We start from the raw sequence: 21341 nt of genomic DNA on the forward strand, positions 1-21341 counted from the left end.
GATCAAACAAGTTCTTTAAAACAAATTAATAAACATTAACAATTGTGATTGAAAGTGAGCATTAAATATAAAAGTTAAATTTGAAAGTTAAGGACAAAAACATAAAATAAACTTAGAAATTTCTTAAAAGTTTATTTAGAAATTTCATCTTTCAATAATTTTTTTTTTTTTTTTTTTTACTTTTTCACCTTTATCAAAAAATTTCATCATATTTTAGCTCCCTTCTTATATTTAAAGACAAAATGAAATGCAAAATTAAAGAGACAAATGAAAAGATTTTAAAGACTAAATGAAAAAGTATGCCCAATATCTAGAGACATAGAAATTAAAAGTTAATGTTGTTTAATGTGTGATTCTTAGTGTAATTGGGGTGAAAATCATTATTATTTGGTGGAAAAGTGAATTTGATTAAGGAACATAAATGTGGAAAATAAATATGGTGTGTGTCATAAAGTTTTGTTGTTTTGAAAAGTCAAACAACAAATATTAAGTTTATTCAAACTGAGGATCCTTAGTCAAATCAAATAGGATTAATTCAATGAATTTGGAAATATATATGAAAAAAAGTAATTTAATGTCACTGTTCATAGTCCATTCTATTTGACCATTCATACCCTCCTTACCTACTTTTATATCTTACAAAAACTTTCCTTCTATTTATTATTATCCCTTCTTTACCTTTTTAAATTAAAAAATATATCCATCTTTTTTCATTTTCCATTTTTCAATCAAACCAACTATAGTTGATTTAGTAAATGTTAAAATCCATATATATAGATGTATATTTATTGACTATTTGATTGGTTCCCCATTCATCAATTTAGTTGATTGGATCAATTTTGTGTTTATGATGTTATCCATATTTTTCTGTTTTTATTATGTGGTATGTTATTAAATAAAAAAGAATATTCATATGGGAAATTTCCTTGAGTTTTCCTAATGTTATTGACTAATTGAGCTATAATAATATATAGTGTAATGTTTATTAAGTGGTATGATGTAGCATCCACCAAAAATGAACACACACTATTATATTGCACACAAAATTATATTTTAACCCTGATTTTAATGTCACAAATCACAACAATTATGAACTTGTTTTGGTCATAAACTATTATTCTTCTTCTTCTAGTGTAAACAATTGGGCTGTGAGGATTTAACTTTGTAATTGTGATTTCACTTTTTTAAAAATAAATGTGTATTTAAACATTTATTCACTAAATATTAATTTCACTTATACGTGTAAGAATCTTATCGTCTAGTACCATCCTAAGATTTGTTTGGAGGCTATAAGCTTTTAGTTTCAAATACTTGTGAATCGTGTTACGGTAAATTTGTAAAAAAGATTCTTACACCACCTTTGTGTTCTTCGCCGTCGTCATCATCAAAGGCGGTTTTAATTTACGCTTAAGCAAGTTTAGTTTTCAAAACTTTGATTTGTGTAGAATTAATAGTTCTTTAAGTTATTTGTGTCTTGTCATGGATGAATTTGGAACTTAGAGAAAATATATATGTTAAAAGAAGATAAATACAAGATCATCAATAGAGTGGAGTTATCTAATCAAACCTAGTCCAAATTTATTAGGATTAGGTTCGAAAAATCTCTTCCCTTTACTTTTACTTCATCTCATTCTTCCTATAAATACATAATCATAACTTCCATATATATACGAAGTATCTTAATCTAGGATATTAGATATTATGCTTAAACTTAAAATTCTCACTTCTTCTCTGTTATCTAGTTCTCTTACTGACTTAGGTATTAAAGCCTCTTTCTTTGTGTTGTAGATCTATCTCTTCTCCAAATTACAAATTTGTCGTTGGTTGGCACATGAAAGTCATATGAGTTCACATTACCAAATTTCATCAACATATCGAATATATCTTCGATCTTGAAAATAAAATATCAAATATGTATTTAAATTATAAATTTTATGTTTGATGGAGATTTAGATTTCACTTTTATGTTCAAGGACCTATCAAATACAAAATAAAAAGGTAACAAACTTAATTAGATATCAAATTAAAAATTTATGTTAATTTAGATAGACACAACATAAAAGAAAGGAGAATGAAAATGTTGATACCAAAATCTAGACAAGTTAAAAACATACGTAACCTTCAAGTGACAGTAACAGCAAATTTATAATTTAGAGAAGAATGTGACTTACAAGAAGGAAAGATATGTATAACAATGTGGTGATTGTCATACAGATTTTGACGCTCAAGTCACAATGAGTATCGAGGAGAAAGTTTGAGTATTAGAATGAACTTTCTTTCCCTAAAACCTATCATGATGCTTATTCGGGTGATTCTTTAGGGATTGGACGTGCGAGGGGGTGACCTATCTAGTATTTTTTCGGGACGGCCTCGACCAAAGTTGAAGTCAACCACTTTCTCTTATCCATATTTTGAACCTAATATGATTCATTAGGTCATGCAAGGTGTTGCCCTAACATGTATATTATGAGTTTTGCCTCAACCTTTGGCCAATCCCATTTTCTAAACCCATTTTGATTCAAGTTGTCACTTCCAACCTCAATTTTGATTTTGTTATTTTGCTTTTTTTTTTTTTTTTGTTTGATGTCAACTATGACATTTGGTTCAAAACTATCCATAATAAAGTAGAAAACAAACAAACAGACGAAACACACATAACAATTTAAGTTCATCTGATCATGTAATACTAATAAAGAAGATCAAATTACTTTTATTTAGAATAAGTCAAAGTTGTAATTAAGTGGTATTATTTGTTTGAATTTTTAGCTTTGAACAAGATTGAAAAAAGAGAGTTAATATTACAATGTTGCCCATTGGTTGTTGTGATAAATATATGATGATTGACATTTTGGACATACAATAATACTATATAAAAAAAAAAAATTATATATCTCTTGCTAATTTCAAATCAACTTATTTAAATTTCAATGCATTAATACTGTATTGATCTCAAATTTCAACAAAATTAAAGTTAATTTTTCCATTTGTTATATGCAATTCCTTTTCTCCTATAAATAGAGACAACATTTCACCAATTCAATGGAGGAAGACTTTTTTACTTTGAAGCTAATACAAAATTTGAACTTTCATTTATCATATCTTTTAATTTAAAGAGAAATTTGTGAACTTTTTAGAAGACTTGTTCTTTTATCTTCTAATTGTTTGTGTATATATATATATATATATATATATACACATTATTTGTGTATATATATACACACATTAGTCAATAGTTTGATTTGGTTTGTTAGTCAATATTTTCTTGAGAATATTTGTGTGTGTTTTTGCCTTGGCCTCTACTCTCCCTTTGTATATATTGTTTAATTATAATTATCGGGACTTAGTTTGATTTTTATTTATGTTTTAAGAATGGACTTTTAAATTTGTTTATGTCTCTATTTTGTTCCACAATAACTTATTTTATCAATCCTTTCACTTTGAATTTCAATTTCACGTGAAATTTCATAAATATACTTGAATGAATCTCGAAGATCATTTATTTATGTGCATCTGATCTCACACCTCACATTAAACAAATGTTAAGATATATATTCTAAATAAAATAAAATTTATCACACGACAAATTATGATTGGACAATTTAGTGGAATGTACAAAAATAGGTAATGCACGAGATACATCAATGTGTCCAATAGACAGATCCTTAAACTTTTCAATTTCAAGTTCATGTTCGAAATTTCAATAATTGCACGTCAGTTATGTTTTATACACCTATTCAACATTTCAAAATTTTTACAATTCTACTAAACAATATATATATATATATATATTTATATATATTGAAAGTTAACTCAACTTAGATATTAGATTCCTTCCCTTCGGCATCAATATTTCAACAAGAGTACGATATAATTTACTTCATGGACATAAAGTCTTCGTGACTAATTTTTCGTTTCACCCTAAAAGACTTCATAATCATCCTCCCTATCATATACACATAATCAATCTTTCTCTTATATATCTAATCGAAACTTAATTTTACGTAAATTGTAACAAGTCCTTTCCTTAAACATAACACGACCATAGACACACACCGATGGCTAAACATAATCTCTTAATTAAATAAAACATACGAAACTCTAATATGCTAATTTTATGCTACAAGTATGGTACTAATTTTGTTCTTCCGACTTCTCCATATTCCAAATGATTTTTGACAATTAGTACAAAGAGTCGTGTAATTCATGGATTTAGAAAGAAAAAAAACACGTGGATTTACGTATTTTTGAGTTAATGATTTGTCAAATCCACGTGGAAATGTAGTCAGACTTCACACACATGCCCCCCCCCCCCCCCACCAAATTTGACCTTTAATTTTAATCTGTTTCATTTTAGATTATATTATCTAAATCATGTTTTTTCTTTGTAAATTTGTGAAATGAGGATTGAACTCAGTTGATTATTTTTATAGAAGAAAATATATAGGAGTAAACATGTTAATAGAAGTAAAAATTATATTAAATAACAAAATTGATAAAAAATTTTTTTTACAAATATAGTAAAATATTAGCAAGAAAATTAGAAAGGTGTTTGGTTAGAAATATAAGAATAGATTGAATTTGAACTTGATTTTGATTACTCAAAACCATTGGTTAGTACAATTTATTATAAGAAAAAAAGGGGTATTTGAAAACGTGGGAAAAAGAAGAGGTTTCATCGAAATTTGAGGCAAAATCATAGTTGGAGTTATTATCCATTCTCATGAACTACTGTTGAAGAATAACAATGTCATTGTCAATTTGTCATTCACTAATGTTACTAAAATGTCCTTTCTTTTCTTTTTAATCTATAATCTATAGTCCATAAAAAGTGATTAGGGATTTTAATTAATTACATTTATATCATTTAATTTTTCTAATTTAAAATAAATCAAACGGTTTAAAATTAAATATATTAAATTTAAAACTTATTACGTAAATTTATTTTTAAAAAGCCTCCTTATTAGCGAAAACGTGTAACATATAATTGAATAATTAGAGTAATAATTGATCATATTTAATTTATTGTTATAGATTGAGTTTTAATTGAATAATAGAAATGGTTAAAATTAGTTGAGTCCAAACCTAATCTATAAACATAAAGTTCTAACTATTTTTTAAAGTTTGGTCAATCAGTCCAAAAGTCGTTGAAAATCTTCTTCGAAAAATTTCTTGAAATTTCATAGAAATAATCAATATGTCACACCCTCGACTCTCATATAATAAATTAATATGTCAAATATTAATTTTAACCAATGTCTTTTTAGTTTAATCGTCATTTAAAAAGTTAAATGGAGTTTTTAATTACTATATACAAACTTTTAATTCCATTAGTTGCTTTATATATGTTTTAATTAATTTTATTTTTGTTTTTTTTTTACAACTTCTATTGCATTGAAAAATGTTAAAACCATCTCATGTAGAGAATTATTTTGGAAAAGAATTATTTTTTAAGAACGTAACATTTTTTTCTTCTGCCAAGAGAACTCAACTATTGCAGTTAAAAAAGATGCAAATCAACGCTAGGAATTAAGAAATAAAGTTTGAGGGGGAAGAGAGGAGGTTCCTCATTTTGTTTATTTTAATACATTCATGATCATAAAATCATAAGAGACACTACCTGTAATTTGCACACCATTTTAGTAATAGAAATATATTTTGACACACATAAACTACACTAAACATATATTTTAGTATTATATCAATTACTAGGTCATTTATATATATGACTTAGGGTTGTGGGGGTAGGGATTCTTGTTTCTTGTTTCTTGTTTCTTGTGCTTCAAAGCTCCAACACCAAGTCTAAGAATCATATACAAGAAACAATGTTAGTTATAGTAATTTATATGAAAATATGATAAACAATTAAATGATAATGTGTTCGGTTCTCTTGTGGTTTAATCTTTCGGTTAAAGAATCTATTCCCTCATCCTCTCGTATAATGAAATTTTTATTTTAAGGATAATTGATATAAACTAGGGGTGTAAGAATAACCCGACAATTGGATTGGGTTGGATTGAAATTTTTTATTTTTTTTGGATTGGGTTAGATCTCGGGTTGGAGGATTGATAAATTCGGGTCAAGTCAACCCAATCCAAATTAATATATATATATATATATGATTTATTTGTATTATATTTATATATATATATTTTAAACTTTGAATTAACGGATGTTTGAAATTTTGAATGTTACAATAATTTTGAATTTTTTTTTAGAAAAAGAACAATTTCGAACTTTATAAATGTTAAAATAAAAAAAAAATAAAAAAACCGACAATCCAATCAAAAAAATATGGGTTGTGTTGGGTTGGATCGTAAACTTAATTTGAGTTATTTGGATCGCCAACTTAACCAACCCAACCCGTTTAAACCCCTACCATTATAAACATTATATTTGTATTTGAGTTTAGGGGCTTGTTTTTATTTTTTCTATGAAAAAACACTCACAAAGGGCTTACTATTTGCAAAAGTAGATCATGGTTTGTAGACTTAGCAATTTAATATTGGTTGAGTGAATTCTAATTCCTAGCTATGAGACACACAAGTTGTTTATTTTTTTCTTTTATGGATAACCTTGATAACCAAACCTATACAATTTTTAAAATAGAAAACTAAATATGAAAATGTTTTGGGTTTTTTAAATTAAGTTTATAAACACAACTTTGCTGATGATTTTTTTTTTTTTTTTTTTTTTTTGCTTTATATCTACTTTCTTAAAAGTTGTCGAAATCAAAACCAAGTTTTTAAAAATTTTAAATATTTATTTAGAGTTCGACGTGTAAAACTTCAAATGTTTGTTAAAAGATAGGTAGCCCAACATATAAGAAAGAAATTATAAAACAAACGACACAAAACTAGAAACCGAAAGCAAGAAATGAAACATTGTTATCAAATGGGGTCATATGTTTTATACTTAGTAGTTAGATTAGGAACATTATAGTGAAAAAATTTTACCCCATATTATTATATACATAGAGTTTACAACGTATTTACTCCTCCATTGCAAATCTAGAATTACTTGCACGAATATGTCTTGCAAATTCTTATTTTCGGATCATCAATTTTTAACTCCAGAAAAATAAATCATTAATTAAAAGAAGAAAAAAAAAACAAATCTATTACTGAAGATAAACTTTATTAATTTCTTTCTCGAATAAAAAGATATGTCTAATAAACTTTAATCAAATTAAAGATAGAGAGACAATAAAGCAAAAACATAGATAAATAAAAAACGTAGACAGTACGTACGTACATGAAACTCAAACGCCAAATAGAGACTAAAATTACGGCATTTCACTTACAGTCAGAGTCTGATTTGATCCATTGCTCCTTGTTCCAATAATTGAAATCGACATCGTCATCGATAATGTCGGAGAATCGTGGAGGACCAGATCGTGTTTGGATGCTTTGTAAGGTTTGCTTTAAGATGAGCTGTTTTGGGAAGATCATGATGTCTTCATCTGTGGAGGTTGTTTCTTCATTATTGTTCTTATTAACTGATGATCTTCCAATATCAGTACTGGTGGTTGTTTTTTTCTTTTTGTCATAGTTCTTTTGTGCCTTATGATGATCCCCTTTTTGATCTTTGGCCATTGCGATGCTTTCAGCTGGATAAACTTTCCTGTTGAACAAATGAAGAATCTACAAAGCCCATTGCAAAGTGTTTTAGGTCGATATCATCAAAGACGATTATCGAAACGAAACGGGGGCTTCGTTTTTCATCTTTTCTCCCTTTTTCTTCACAAATTTATGTCTCTCGAACTATAGTGATTACTATAATAATTTGTGTGTGATTTCAACCTCTACTTTGATTAGTAAATATATTAACTACTAATGAACTACGAGAGTTAGCTACATTATATTAAAGAAATAGACTTTTCTTCTTGTTGTTCTTTTTTTTCTTTGGTCCAGAAATGTTATGAATAAGATAGAAAGGGCTCTTTTGATAACATTCTTGTTTTTCATTTCTCGTTCTATGTTTCGTGGTTTTTTTAAATGGAAAAAAAGACGTGTTCATAACCATTTATTTTTTCATAATTTTATTAAAAAATTGGTAATTTTAAAAAATAAAATTGAAAAGTTGCTTCTAAAATGATATTTATACAATTTTAGGAATGAAAATGAACCAAATTAAATATTTTAAGAAAAATTTCACAGTCTATCTACAATAGATGGTGATAGACTACCATTTAACTATCTGTAGCATGATAGACACATATAATAGTTTATAACAGATAAATTGTGGTATTTTGTTATATTTTTAAATATTTCATAAGTTTTCTCATCTAAAATAGTTTCCCAAAATTTTAAGTTATATTTACTTTCATAAATTTTCATCGGTAATTAAATAGTTGTTTTATTATAAATGAAAAAATGTTAAAAAATTATAAAATATAGAAAATTTTAGATTGTATTAAATTGATATTGATAGACTTTTATCAACTATCAATGTCCATCGGTGTCTATTATCAATAAAATCTAAAATGTTCATATCTTTTTGTAAATATAGCTTTGTTGATTTTGCTATCTTTGAAAATGTATGTTTTATTTTTATATATATATTGAAAAAAAAGAAAACTTTACGTTGTTGTTTACTTCCATGTGGAAAATATATTTTTGAAAAATGAGAGTACTTACCCAAAGGTTTTGTTTCTTTAAAATTAGGAAACAAAAAACCAGAAACACGAGAATGTTACAAAAACCAAACAATATCTCGAAATGACCTATCTTTGTCCTGAGAAATGACACCAAAAGAAAAAGAGTCTGATGCATTACCTTGTGAAGTTTTGTTGCAGTTGAGACATCCAAGACTTCACCAGAAGCATTATTTGAACTTAAAGTGCTTTTAGAAGCAGCACAAAACATCTTTTTCTTCAACTTCTTTTTTAACAATTGCATCCCATACTTATCCCCTTCCTTCTCTACTTTCTTTTGCTCATCCTTCTGATCACATCTTCCCCCTCCACCTTCCTCTACCACCTTACTTCTCTGAAACAGCTCCCCAAGTGATGTCCGATTCTCCTTCTTCGCCATCGTTGTTGACATCTCAACCGCCGACCCAAACAAGTACTCTTGAAGTGGGCAAACCACAGCATCATGATCACCACTCTCAACATTATTATAATTGCTCTCGACTTTGTTCGCATGGCTGCTGTCCTGCCTCGACCCCCCTTCGTCTTTTGCCTCGACCTCAGCACCTTCTCGAGCTCATCATTGATCAGCTTGAGCTCATTCTTTGTGACTTCAGTTTGATCACTTTCAGTAATGTGATCAATGGAGATGGAGAATTTTGGGGTTGCTGGTTCAGAAGAGCCGAAGGTTCCAATGGCAAGAAAGCCAGGGAAGATTTCAGATATGGAGATTAGGGATTCATCTTCGTAGTCTTCATCTGTTCTTGCAATATCTAGGTCTCTATGGGCTTGTTTGAAAGGGTTATTGGTGCTTGTTCTTGGGAAATATTGTTGTTCATCACTTGTTTGTTGCCCTAAAATACAATTTCAAATGTTTAACAACCTATAAACAAAACAAAGAATTTATTTCCAATATTTTTATTTAGATGTGTATGTCAGCGACCATAATTTATTAGGTCTCTGTTGTCGGTCAAATCTTCTTATCTTTATTGCATTAGAAAATATTTTTTATTGATATTCACACTGCACAGAGAAAATTTTCAAAAATTGAAAGCCAAAAATAAATTTTCACCAAATTTTATTCATTTTGATATGCCAAAGTGAAATCTCTAATAAATATTAAGGCACTAAAGAATTCTAATTCAGTATATTTTCGTGTAAGTACTAATGATTAAAAATATTTTATTTTTAAATTGGTTGTTGCAATATTGAATAATATTATTACAGGTAAATTCAATTCATTATTTGAAAATTGATATAGAAGCATATAATAATAAACGTGGAACAAATTAAAATAGTAAAGCCTACATTTTCTTTGTGTTGCAAGAAATACGTTGGTAGTCATAAGGCTCATATATAAGGCTCATATACAACGTTTTGTGCATGGAAAAATTTATCGGTCCATGTATCATGTGTGGCAAAAAATGTAATTTTTATTTAAGAAAGTCATTTATGTGGGCACATATTCATCTCGGTCGACGAAACAATTTTTGTCAAAAAAAAAAAGTTATTTTAAAAAAGTAATGGAGTGCTTGGTATCCACTAAAAATAACTTTTTGAAGTGTGTTTTAAACATTTTTCATCACAAGAGTTTAAATGAAAATGATATTTAAAAAGAAAACAATTTTTTAAGTTAATCCAAACGGGAGTTAGGAGTATGTTTAGAATACACATTTCATTTTAGAGAAAATTATAGTGTTTGGTAGCCACTCAAAATTAACTTTTGAAATTTATTTGTTTAAATAAAAATGGATTTCTTGCAAAAATATCTTTTTCTTAAGTCAATTCAATTTACACGTTTAAAATGACTTACTTTAGGGGAAGTCTTTATAAACTTATTAATTTTAAAATAATTCAAAACAAAAATATACTTAATTTTCAAAATTTGTAAAGAAGTAGGTAGTAGAATTTACAAGCTTTTTAGCTCTTATGAACCAAATTGATCATCATCAAACATAACCTAAAAGTATATATAAATACTATGTTATCATTATATTGACAAGCCATGCATGTAAAGATGAAATTAAAGCAGTAGAGAGAAATTAATTAGGAGGAATTACCATTGACAAACTCTTTGAGTGGTACTTGTCCATTGTTTTGCCTAAACTTGCGATGCATCCATCCTAATAACTGTGTTCAATTTACAAGAGAAAAAAGAAAAAAGAAAATTAGGGTTTATGTGGTTGGTTTTTTCTTTCAAAAAGATGATCATCAAACCAAGAAAAATGTAATAATAATGATCTTACCTTCATCTTGAGAAGATTTCTTGAGATGAAGAGTTTTGAGGATCACTCTCTTTTTAATAGTTTTGAGAAGATTTGAGGAGGGATGGAAACATGGAGATGGTAACAAATTTGGGTTTTGATTTGCTCTTGGAACCAAGTGTGTTAATTGCACACATCGTGGACCTCGATCGGTTTCTGGGTCCCGATCATTGAATTAAATTGATTCTTTTTCAAATGATGTAGTTTAATTTCAATCTATTCATGAGTAGAATCAAATGGTGCACTCTTTTTAAGTTTATTCTATTTGGAGTCGCATCTTCTTTGATGAACATAATTTATGATATGAACCAAAAAATAGGACACATTCAATGAGCTAGTGAGTAGAAAGACATACTCCAATTAAATCAATACATCATTCCTTGTCTTTGCATGTTTATTTGCTACCCGATCTCTTTTCTTTCTTTCTTTCCTTCCATTCTTTGAGATAATTGTTTCGTCAAATCACATAGAACAATATTCTTTTATGTAAGAATGTTATATAATACCATAACAATAATCTACATTTCTAAAATGGGTATGGTGTAATTCACATTGCAATGAGTCTAATTACAAAAAAAAAGTGGTTTATTCCTTGTATATTCTAATTTTAAAAACACTTCTTGTCATTCTTAAAAAAAAAAAAATCAAAAAAATCAAACCTCTTAATTCCATTCAAATCTATTGATATTTTGATTAAGGCTAATATTATGAGCCTAAAAACTCAAAACCCTATTTTGTTCGAGCCTCGTCTTCGTTTGGAGCACTATTAATGAACTCAATGGGACACACATCCAGTAAGAAAGAGACAAGCTCCAAGTAGGCAAACCCTATACATATTCAAATGGTGTGTTCTACTTCAAATAACATATTATTACATCCTTTTCTTTACATGTTTGAGTGATTGAATTGTTGACGTCATGTATGTTCTTTTTGAACTAATCAATTTATCTAATTATGTACCAATATTTCTCATCTATCAGTAATCAAAAGTATTTTATGGTATGTCTTTCTTCAAGAAAATAAACTTAAATATATAGAATAATTCTACAATGATATAATTAGAATTTACATAAATAATTAATTTAAGGATGAAAAATCACATAAACCCTAAACTTCTAATATAATAAACACTAATTTTTAAGATAGGCTACTTAATTAACTAAGAGGCTAGACTAAATTGAAATTATAGGATTAAATAGAGAACAAATATTGAAATATAATATTATATATATATATATATATATATATATATATATATATATATATATATAGAAGAAGACATAACACAACACATCAACATAGTCCCACATCATGTGTTGAATCTAACAAAATAAGGACATGGAGAAAAGGGGATTAAAACTTTTGAAAAAAAGAAAGAAATTAGGGTTTGGACATGCATGCATGGTCGACAAAGACATGTCGTACCTCTTGAACTTGGAAGTATATATTTTCTAAAATTTATTGAAGGCTATGTAGTAAATTTTTATACATTGATCCTCAATTTCTTTGAAAATGTAATCAATGTCCTAAAATGCACCATACGTTAATACCCACTTTCTTTTAATACCTTTTTAGCCTATTTCTATACACACAAACTCCTTCAAAATTTGGGTAAAATAATAATAATAATAATAATAATAATAATAATAATAATAATAATAATAATAATAATAATAATAATAATAATAATAATAATAATAATAATAATAATAATAATAATAATATAACTTTTCAAATTATCTTTACTGTTCAACCCCTTAAAGAAAAAGAATTAAAGATATTGTTTGATGGTTCTAAATATTCAAAACAAACCAAATCGGGTGAAACAAAACGGTTGTAAATATTAATGAACTTTTCAAACCCTTTGTCCTTTCTTAAGTTGATAAAAAAGAAAAAAAAAATCTTCATTAATTTCACCTTTCCGAGTGACCGTCTATCTATGAGATTGAAATTTTTTTAATGATATTATTTAAAAAAACTAGGATGGGAGAGGAACTATTGACGAAAATATATAGTCGTGGACGGAATTTACAACTTCAGTGAATTAGTGAATTGTCTGTTCATTAGGTCGAAGTCGTAGATGGGTTTCCGTCCATACCCACACCTTATTTTCTCTTTTTCTAATATTTCAAATTTCTTTATTTTAATTTAATTATTTTCTTATTAACAAACTTCTTAATTTTATATATATACATATATCGAATATCCTAATGTACGTACTTTTTATATATATATATATATATTAAATATTCTAATTTTCAATTTTCAATTCTAAAAATACGTTTTTTTTTTAAATGTTTTTTATGGAGTCGTGTAACCTTGGGACATAACTTCCTTCACCACCCTATTTTTTATATAGTTTGAGGTTATAACCATTTTAAAATTTCTCTTCAAACTATCCTATTCTCCATGACATTGATTAATTGAATTGCTAAATTTTCGTAAACAAACATAAAATTTCAAACACAGAGAAGTTTATGTAAAGAAAAGGGAAACCATAACTCATATATTATTTAGTGTAAGATAGGAAAATACATTATCTCTTTTCCAAATCTCATGAGCTATATATGTGTGTGTTGATACAAATGGAAAAGTAGGAACGAGTTTGTTTGTCAACTTAGTCTTCAAGGAGTTGTTTTTTGTTCTCCCAAAGATTTTGGAAGGATTTTGTCCAAGATTGTCTCCGTAGATTCTGCCTTACAAAAACATAGGTGGAAGTTGCAAATACATCGGCCTGGATTCGAACAATCTTTCTCAGTATTGCATGGAACGTTTACTACATGTCTTGCTTCTGAGACGAACAATGTTTCTGAAACATTTTGATATAATTGATAATTATCATTCAAAAATATTAAAAAACACGAATAAAAAACAACATATGAACAACGAGAAATTTAAAAGTAATTTACATACCAGAGACAATAAAGAACATCAACAACATGCAAGCCAACTTAACTGAGGACTTCTCCATTTCTAAAGTGTATATAGTTAGGTGAAAATTAGATGTGGTTTGGAATATGTTTTGTATTAGTTTGTATGTTTTCTACCTCCAAAATGGACCATAATTTATACTCAAATGATGTAGCTAAAAATGGCAGAAAATCACAATAGAAATTTGTGGTTATAAATGAAAAAGTAGGTTGAGATATTTTTGGGATAAGATTTTGTGTATTCCATGAATATGATTAACATATTTATATACAATAAATCCCTATAATTTGGGAAACCAATTGAAGGTTTTAAAATGTCCCTTTCTAGGTGTCATTAATTTGCAATTATTATTGTTGAGTTGTTGACACCATGGAACTGTTGGCAGCTGACGTGGGAATGTTGTCCATCAAAGACTTCTCCCTAACATCCCCTCAAAACTAAACGGTAGATCAAGTACCCAAGTTTGGTACGAAGTTATTGAAATTGTGAGTGTATAGTTATTTTTCCAAGATAGTTAGTCAACTAATTCGATGACGGAACTGAGATCATATTTTTTTCGTAAGATCACAGTTAATCAACTGATCAAATGACGGAGTTGATCTGATTTTCGATCATCAATGTTTGACACCGAATCAACATTAGAATAGGCTATGACATACATAATATATGTCGGGAGATTGAAAATAAATAAAAGTCGAAAATGTTTTTAGTATTCTATGTATATTTTATCATTTTTAACTGATTTATTTTGAAACCTTATACAACGTATAAAAGAATATAAACCCCAATTACGTGTTACATATTTATGTCATTTTTTTCCTTAAAGATTAAAACATGTGTTATTATAAATTATATAATATTATAAAGTTACAATATTTGTAACTAAGGCATTGACATGAAATTATTAAAACTTTCATATGTGAAATATTATAACATTTAGTTGTGTTTTAATTATAAAGTGTTTAAATTAGATGTGAATTTGGAAGATGCAAAGACACCAAAAGTTTTGGTTTTGTTTTTGGATGGTTGTTCATATCTTCTTATCCATTGCATTGAGGTCAAATCCCTTAGACCCATTGTGTGGTTAAATGTCTTGATCACTTTGGATTCTTAGGAATTTTCTTTGTGTCAACTTATAATTGGAAACTCACTGTTCTAAATTCCACTAATGTAGTATAAGATTTATTCCATCTTTATTGACATGAAAAGGCATTGTCAAATGTTTAGAAAATTAATTGGATGAAAAGTTTTGGTTTTATCCAAAATTAATGATTAAAATGCAAATAATTGAGTTTATAACTAATTAAAAGTTGGAGGAGTTTTTCGATTTAAAATTGAAGACATAAATTGGTAATCCTCGATGATGCTATATATTCTCATCATGATCGTAGGATTAAATAAAATTAATTTGGTCAAATTTGATATTATTATTTAGGTTAAAGTCTAATTGAATAAAAAAAGGCTTAATTTGAACTTGAATGTTAAAAAAAGGCCAAATCCAATTTGTTGGGTCCGAGAATCGGGTCCATGAACCAATCAAACTCAACCTTGCAAAAGTCCACCAAAGAACTCTTCTCATTAACGTTTGTTGACATAATGGTCTTTCTACCTAAAGAACAAAAAAATTGTAGACAAAAATGTAATTTTTGTCCACGCATTATACATCGGTAGAAAGAACGGTCCGCCAACACAAAAACATTCGTAAATAGAAAATGTGATTTCTACCCACACGTGATACATGACCCGATAATATTTTCTACCAACGTTTATGCCCACACAAAGCGTCGCCTTAGCTTTATACTGGCATTGTACATTACATGTGGCTAAATATACATTTTCTAGCAATGCAAAAGGAAAAATGAAATTGATTTAATTTTTTTTTTATATCAAAAGATATTTGGTAGGAGACATTTGATATATTGCATAAACCCCATTTACCTCTTTATTTTGGGCCTTTTAACTAATTGGCGGCATAAAGAAGAAGAAAAAATGTATCGTATCGTTTACCTCTTCGAACGCAACGCACTTACACACACATACACTTCCATTTTTATTTTTATATTTTCACTATTTAATCTCTTTCTTCCTAAACCTATTTTCTCCTTCCTACGGTTAAAAACCCCCGCCGCCGCCGTATCCTTCTTCCCGGACGGCGTCTTAGCTCCTGCTGTTTCACGCCGCTCTCTCCGCCTTCCGACGAGATACAGTTACTTATCTATTGCCTTCTTCTCAGAAACAGTGGTTGACCCCCTAAACCCTAGGTGAGATCGCTCTGCCTCCACTCATGTTTTAAAACCATAAGGGTTTGATCATTTGTGGTTTTTCGTTAGTTTATGTTGGTTTATTCTGTTCGTCTACGTAGAAGAAAATCAGTGGATAATTTTTTTTTTCCTTTCTTTTGTTGATTTCTTGGTCTACTAATGTTCAAGCAGTATATTCAAGTCAGTAAATGAAGAGAAGAAAGAAGTTTAAGAAGGTGAACTAAGAAAAGACAATTTACCTGTAATTTGGTTGGTTGTAGAAAAGAGTAGGAAAACCTGTATTTGAAGGGATTGATATAGTAGTTCTTAGTTTAGAAAAACAGTAAGATACAATGCTCAATTAAGTAGAAAACGGAATTTCAGTTCGTGTTTGAGTTTTATGGGATAGCATTGAGTTTGCTTGAATAAAGAAGAGACAATTCAAGCTTATGAACTCGCTTAGAGTTACATTTGCATGTGAACCGGTGTACGTCTGATTCTTTTAGAAAGGTGTCTCTTGTAGGATAAAGTTGATTATAGGGTGAAGCTTAGAAATCGAAACTTATTTTAAATTCCTTGTTTTGTTTTCTGATTAGAAATCCTTCCAAATTTAGGGTTGAAACAGGGGTAGAATATTCAACTGAGCACAACTTTCTTTCTCCATCATTTCATAAGTTTCTTAGCAAAAGATGCAGCACGACGAGGTAATATGGCAGGTCATCCGCCACAATCATTGCAGTTTCATGGCCAAGTGAGTTTTACTCTGAGAGTTATTTACATTTATTAGTTGAAAAGGTTTTTTTTTCCATGTTTCTGTTCCTAAATTTTGACTGGTTTTGATGCTTCCGTAGGATTACGACTGGGAAATTCTGTAGAAACCCTTATAATGTAACTGGGATATGTAATCGGAGTTCATGTCCTTTGGCTAACAGTCGCTATGCTACTATTCGTGACCATGATGGTATTTCCTGCTCCTCCATATTTGCATTTTGGTTTCCTTGTGAATTCTTGATTCTCAGGCTTTATTATAGAGCATCCTACTTTATTTGTTCAACAATTTCTTGTTTTTGCACTTAGAGGCCGATAAAAACAAATTCGTTGTACTGTACCTCTATGGTGTTATTATGAGAATGGAGAAGAAATATGTTGAGGAAAAAAACATTTTTATGCATGCCAATGATTTGTTGGAAAGCCACTGTTAATTTGATACCTAACTATAACAAATCATTTGTCGGTATTATGTATTGTCTATAGTTGAGAAATCACTAACAAAAAGTTTTCATTCAAATAAGCAAAACGTTATTCTCTTGTTCTTGTAGGGGTTTTCTATCTATATATGAAAACAATTGAAAGAGCTCATAAGCCAAATGAGTTGTGGGAAAGAGTTAAGTTGCCCAGAAATTACGAAAAGGCACTGGAACTTATAGATAAACATCTGGTAAGTAATCATCTCGTTCAATTATGCTCAGTATCTTACTTTTTCTGTTTCTCTTTTATTAAGTCTTTAATCTACATTGTCTGCCCTTTGACAGATGTATTGGCCTAAGATACTTGTACACAAGACAAAGCAACGATTGACTAAAATGACCCAAATGCGGATACGAATGAGGAAGCTTGCTTTGAAAACAAGGTTCACTAATTTTTTGTACATTTCTTTGTTTTGGAAACAGAGATTGTTGCTCTACCTATATTAATTCGTCGTGGGTATTCAATAAGCTTTATTATGTGAATTTTTTTTGCTTTTCTGATTCTGATTGAAGAAACAGCAAAATTAAAATGTCACTTTCAATAAGTTTAAAGTTTGGGAGCTCTTTTGTTAATTGAAATTTCTGAATAAATTATAGTTGCTTCAAAACCTCCGGTATGATAGTTGTGCATATGGGAGAATTGAAACCTCTTTTGTTTCCTGAATCCTGTTGAATGCATCCAATCTGATGCATTTAATGAGAATCAGTCTAATATTAATGTTTATAAGGTTATATTTCATTGGTATTGACTATGCATCACTCTAATTACCAACCAGGGAGAAAATAATGACAACACCCAGAAAGGAGATTAAAAGAGAAGCCAGGAGGGAGCAGAAGGCTGAGAAAGCAGCATTGTTGGATAAGGTTCAGTATTTGGGATATTCTTGATACTGATACTAATGGAGTCTTTCTGTAATTCTACTTGAAACACGTTTCTTAACTGAGTAGTTAATGTAGGGAAACCGTATCTAATACCTACTTTTATGCAGAGTATTGAAAAGGAACTACTGGAACGTCTTAAAAAAGGAGTGTATGGCGATATATACAACTATCCTGTTGAAGCATATAATGAAGTTCTTGAAATGGAAGAATTGCAGGCTGCCAGTGAAGAGGAAGAGGTAGCGATGCCCTTCATTCTTTGTAGGAAGAGTCTGAGACTTGATGAATAATTTTACATTCCATCGTCTGATAACTAGTATTTTTGCTTGGAATAAGCAGGAACCTGAAATTGAATATGTTGAAGGGTATGAAGAATTAGAAGAAGAAGAAGATATGGAAGATTTTGGCGGTCTTGCAATCCATAATCAAGATGCAGATGAAGATAGTGGTAATGCGGGATTTAGAATTGAAAAGGAAAACTGATTTTGAGTTTTCAATGAATCATATCAGTCTTTTATTTCTTTTATCTTTTGTTAGAGATGTATTATCCCTATCCATTTGGGTATAAACATGAAGTTCTTTTTATTCTGTCTAATATTATGTATAGAGAAGAGGATTTTGTTTGATTTTATGAGATCTGAATACCTAGATTTTATGTTCTGATGATTCAGATGGACTTGATGAAGACGTTGAAGACATACAGGTTCCTCACAAGAGAGGGAGAAAGGAGTCTACTTTTTCTTTGAGGAAGCTTGAGAAAGATGCTCGTGCCAAACTGAAGAAGAAAGCGAAGGTTATAGTTGAGGTAATAGTTGATTTCCTACCATCACTTCAATAGTTTGTTGGCTAACTTACATTCATTCACACATATTTAGCGGTTGTTATGGTGACCTGCTGACTGGTAGAGACACTACTAGGAATAGGACAGAATTAAGATGTTCATTATAAGTAATTAGTTAGGAAATTATTATGATGATTTTATAAATAGAGTGAGTCAGAAAGGGCAAACGTAGATATTGATTCATTTGGTTTTAAGCTTGAGTAATCTCAAGATAGTGAGGATTCAAATACCTGAAATTAATAGTCCGTCTTTTATATTGCAATATCATTCTGGTTTTGTTTGGGTTGTATCATTGACATTATTCATGAGCTTTTCTCTCTGTCGTATTGTTCTAATCTGCTGGATAAAGGAAACTATTGTTTTTTCCTGATACATCATAAATGAAGATTACATAGAAACATATTACTTTCTCGTGTTATTTTTTGGCATTTTTCTCACGTTGCTATTCAGTCCCCATTTACTTGCCACACCATTACAATTTTGTATCCATGGACGATAGGTTTCCTAACATTATAGTATGAACTGTTAATTTATTTAAATATGAACCGGGATCTTCACATTTGGAATTTGTTCCGGGCACGTTGTCTGAAATCAAACTATAATACCTGGTATACAATTGAGCTACTTGCATTTTTCACCGTCATTTGTCAGTTAGTAACATTCCTTGTGCTATATTGCTAGGTTGAGAATGAAGAAACCGATGAGCGGCAAACAACAGTCCATTAAATTATTCCTTGGCTGCTGTTTCTACAAGAGGAGAGACGAAAGAGGTTCTAAGGAAAAGCCATTTTCCAGTGTAATGAGACAAAGCCTGAGGGAGTGGTAAGAGTTTTGTTAATTAGAGTCCCAACTTCTATAGATTAACAGTTCAATTTTGCTGTCTCAGAAGGGAAATCCATTAGATCCAAGGAATCACATTCACCGTTTTCCTTCTCAGAGTGCTTACCCACCAATCAAGGTTTCTCATTTTTGTTTTGGTTATTGGAACAAACTTCAAAATCTTGTCTTCAAAATTTCATTGATACAAATGTCATATCTTTTTCGTAATTATGGAACTTGCATTGCAGATACAAAAAGTTGAAAATTAGGTAGGTTTGATAGATAGAATCCATCACGAAACATACTTTTGTTGGGTTTGTTTTATTTATAAGGTGCACCAAAGTCCAGAAAATGATAGTCATGGTCTGATTTATTGATCCAATATATTGTTAAATTTCCCTCAAAATCTGATGTAACATGGGTTTGCAACACATGAGTTTGGAACTAAGGAGACAAGTGATCGTAGGTCTTCTTTAAAAAAGTATTGGGTAATGTTGGGTATTTTTTATTTGGGTAATGTTGTAGTTTTCACCTTCTAATTAAGTTTCCTTCTTTTTAATTTTTTTTTTTAAAAAAATCATTGAAGAAAACATGTATAGAGAGTCGATGAAACTTTGAAAGTTGTCAATAAAGCTATATTTTAATCCAACTTTTTGAATTTTGAAATAATTCCATTTTTTGCAAAGTTGATTTTTGTTGAAAGTGTGGAACTAGAAGCTTTTTGGACGATTCTCACTTTTCTTTTTGTTTTTTAATTATTATTCGGGTACAAATAGCAAAAATTAAACTCTAAATAAATTTTGGTAAACTTGAAAATTCAAACATATTAATTTTTTTGGAATTTTAATAAGAACTAAACCTTTTTACTTAAAAAATGTGTAAAACATCTTTATTAATTAATAAAAAGAAAATAGGCTTAATTTTCAAAAACCAAAACCTTAGAAAATCATTTGGTTTTTTAAAAATCGAAAATCTTCTATCCATTTCTAGATGTTTTTTCTTTTTATTTTACTTTCGAAAACAAGTTAAGCCTTTGAATGAAAAAAATAATTTAACTAAATAAATACTGAAACGATGCCGTCGAAGAACTTTTTTCCCATATTAACCACAACCTTTTTAATGTACAAATTTCTTTTAGACTAAAACGCATATTCTAATTATAATCGCAGTCCTCTTCTGATTTTTGTCATCACAATAATTTATGTTAATCTTGTTTACATATTAAAAAGGGATCTAGTGGCAAAGTCAAAGTACACATTTTTATTTCTTTTCGGCTGTTGAATGAGATCGACACCCTACAATAGAATAGAATCAATGGTCTTATGTATTTCTTTATTTCTATACTTGTTTATTTATTTCCATATTTAGTAAAAAAAAATGCAAAATATCCTTTTCCCTAAAAAAAAGTTATTCATTTTGTTATTTTTCAAATGCTAAACGGCCTTTATTTATGTCAAGAAAACGTAGAAATTATTATTATATGTTCATGAA

The 21341-nt window shown here is 29.1% G+C and overlaps 2 protein-coding genes and 1 long non-coding RNA gene across 5 annotated transcripts; 1 reads left to right on the forward strand and 2 right to left on the reverse strand.

Moving 5' to 3' along the window:
- Positions 1–7117: 7117 nt before the first annotated feature.
- Positions 7118–10913, reverse strand: LOC103494565 (protein LAZY 1-like). Of its 2 annotated transcripts, XM_017046008.2 has the most exons (4): positions 10876–10913; positions 10690–10759; positions 8775–9483; positions 7119–7640 (listed from the first exon to the last, which is right to left on the reverse strand). In XM_017046008.2, exons 3-4 carry the CDS (start codon positions 9042–9044, stop codon positions 7293–7295), a joined length of 618 nt encoding a protein of 205 aa, XP_016901497.2. In that variant the 5' UTR covers positions 9045–9483; positions 10690–10759; positions 10876–10913; the 3' UTR covers positions 7119–7292. The 2 variants fall into 2 exon arrangements, with proteins under 2 accessions (XP_050943289.1, XP_016901497.2); XM_051087332.1 differs by having other exon boundaries at positions 7118–9483; positions 10876–10907.
- A 2473-nt stretch (positions 10914–13386) lies between these two features.
- On the reverse strand, positions 13387–13931 carry LOC127150192 (uncharacterized). Its single transcript, XR_007822262.1, has 2 exons — positions 13807–13931; positions 13387–13702 (listed from the first exon to the last, which is right to left on the reverse strand). It is a non-coding gene; the product is annotated as an uncharacterized LOC127150192 (long non-coding RNA).
- Positions 13932–15839: 1908 nt separating this feature from the next.
- On the forward strand, positions 15840–20078 carry LOC103494566 (uncharacterized). Of its 2 annotated transcripts, none has more exons than XM_051087333.1 (10): positions 15840–16085; positions 16661–16815; positions 16916–17025; positions 17384–17502; positions 17597–17694; positions 18088–18175; positions 18301–18429; positions 18530–18638; positions 18862–18995; positions 19713–20078. In XM_051087333.1, the coding sequence occupies exons 2-10, from the start codon at positions 16754–16756 to the stop codon at positions 19755–19757; spliced, it is 894 nt and encodes a 297-aa protein (XP_050943290.1). In that variant the 5' UTR covers positions 15840–16085; positions 16661–16753; the 3' UTR covers positions 19758–20078. The 2 variants fall into 2 exon arrangements, with proteins under 2 accessions (XP_050943290.1, XP_008454017.1); XM_008455795.3 differs by having other exon boundaries at positions 15841–16085; positions 16679–16815.
- Positions 20079–21341: the final 1263 nt, after the last annotated feature.

Source organism: Cucumis melo, chromosome 7 (genome assembly GCF_025177605.1).
Source record: "Cucumis melo cultivar AY chromosome 7, USDA_Cmelo_AY_1.0, whole genome shotgun sequence".
Classification (NCBI taxonomy): Eukaryota; Viridiplantae; Streptophyta; class Magnoliopsida; order Cucurbitales; family Cucurbitaceae; genus Cucumis; species Cucumis melo.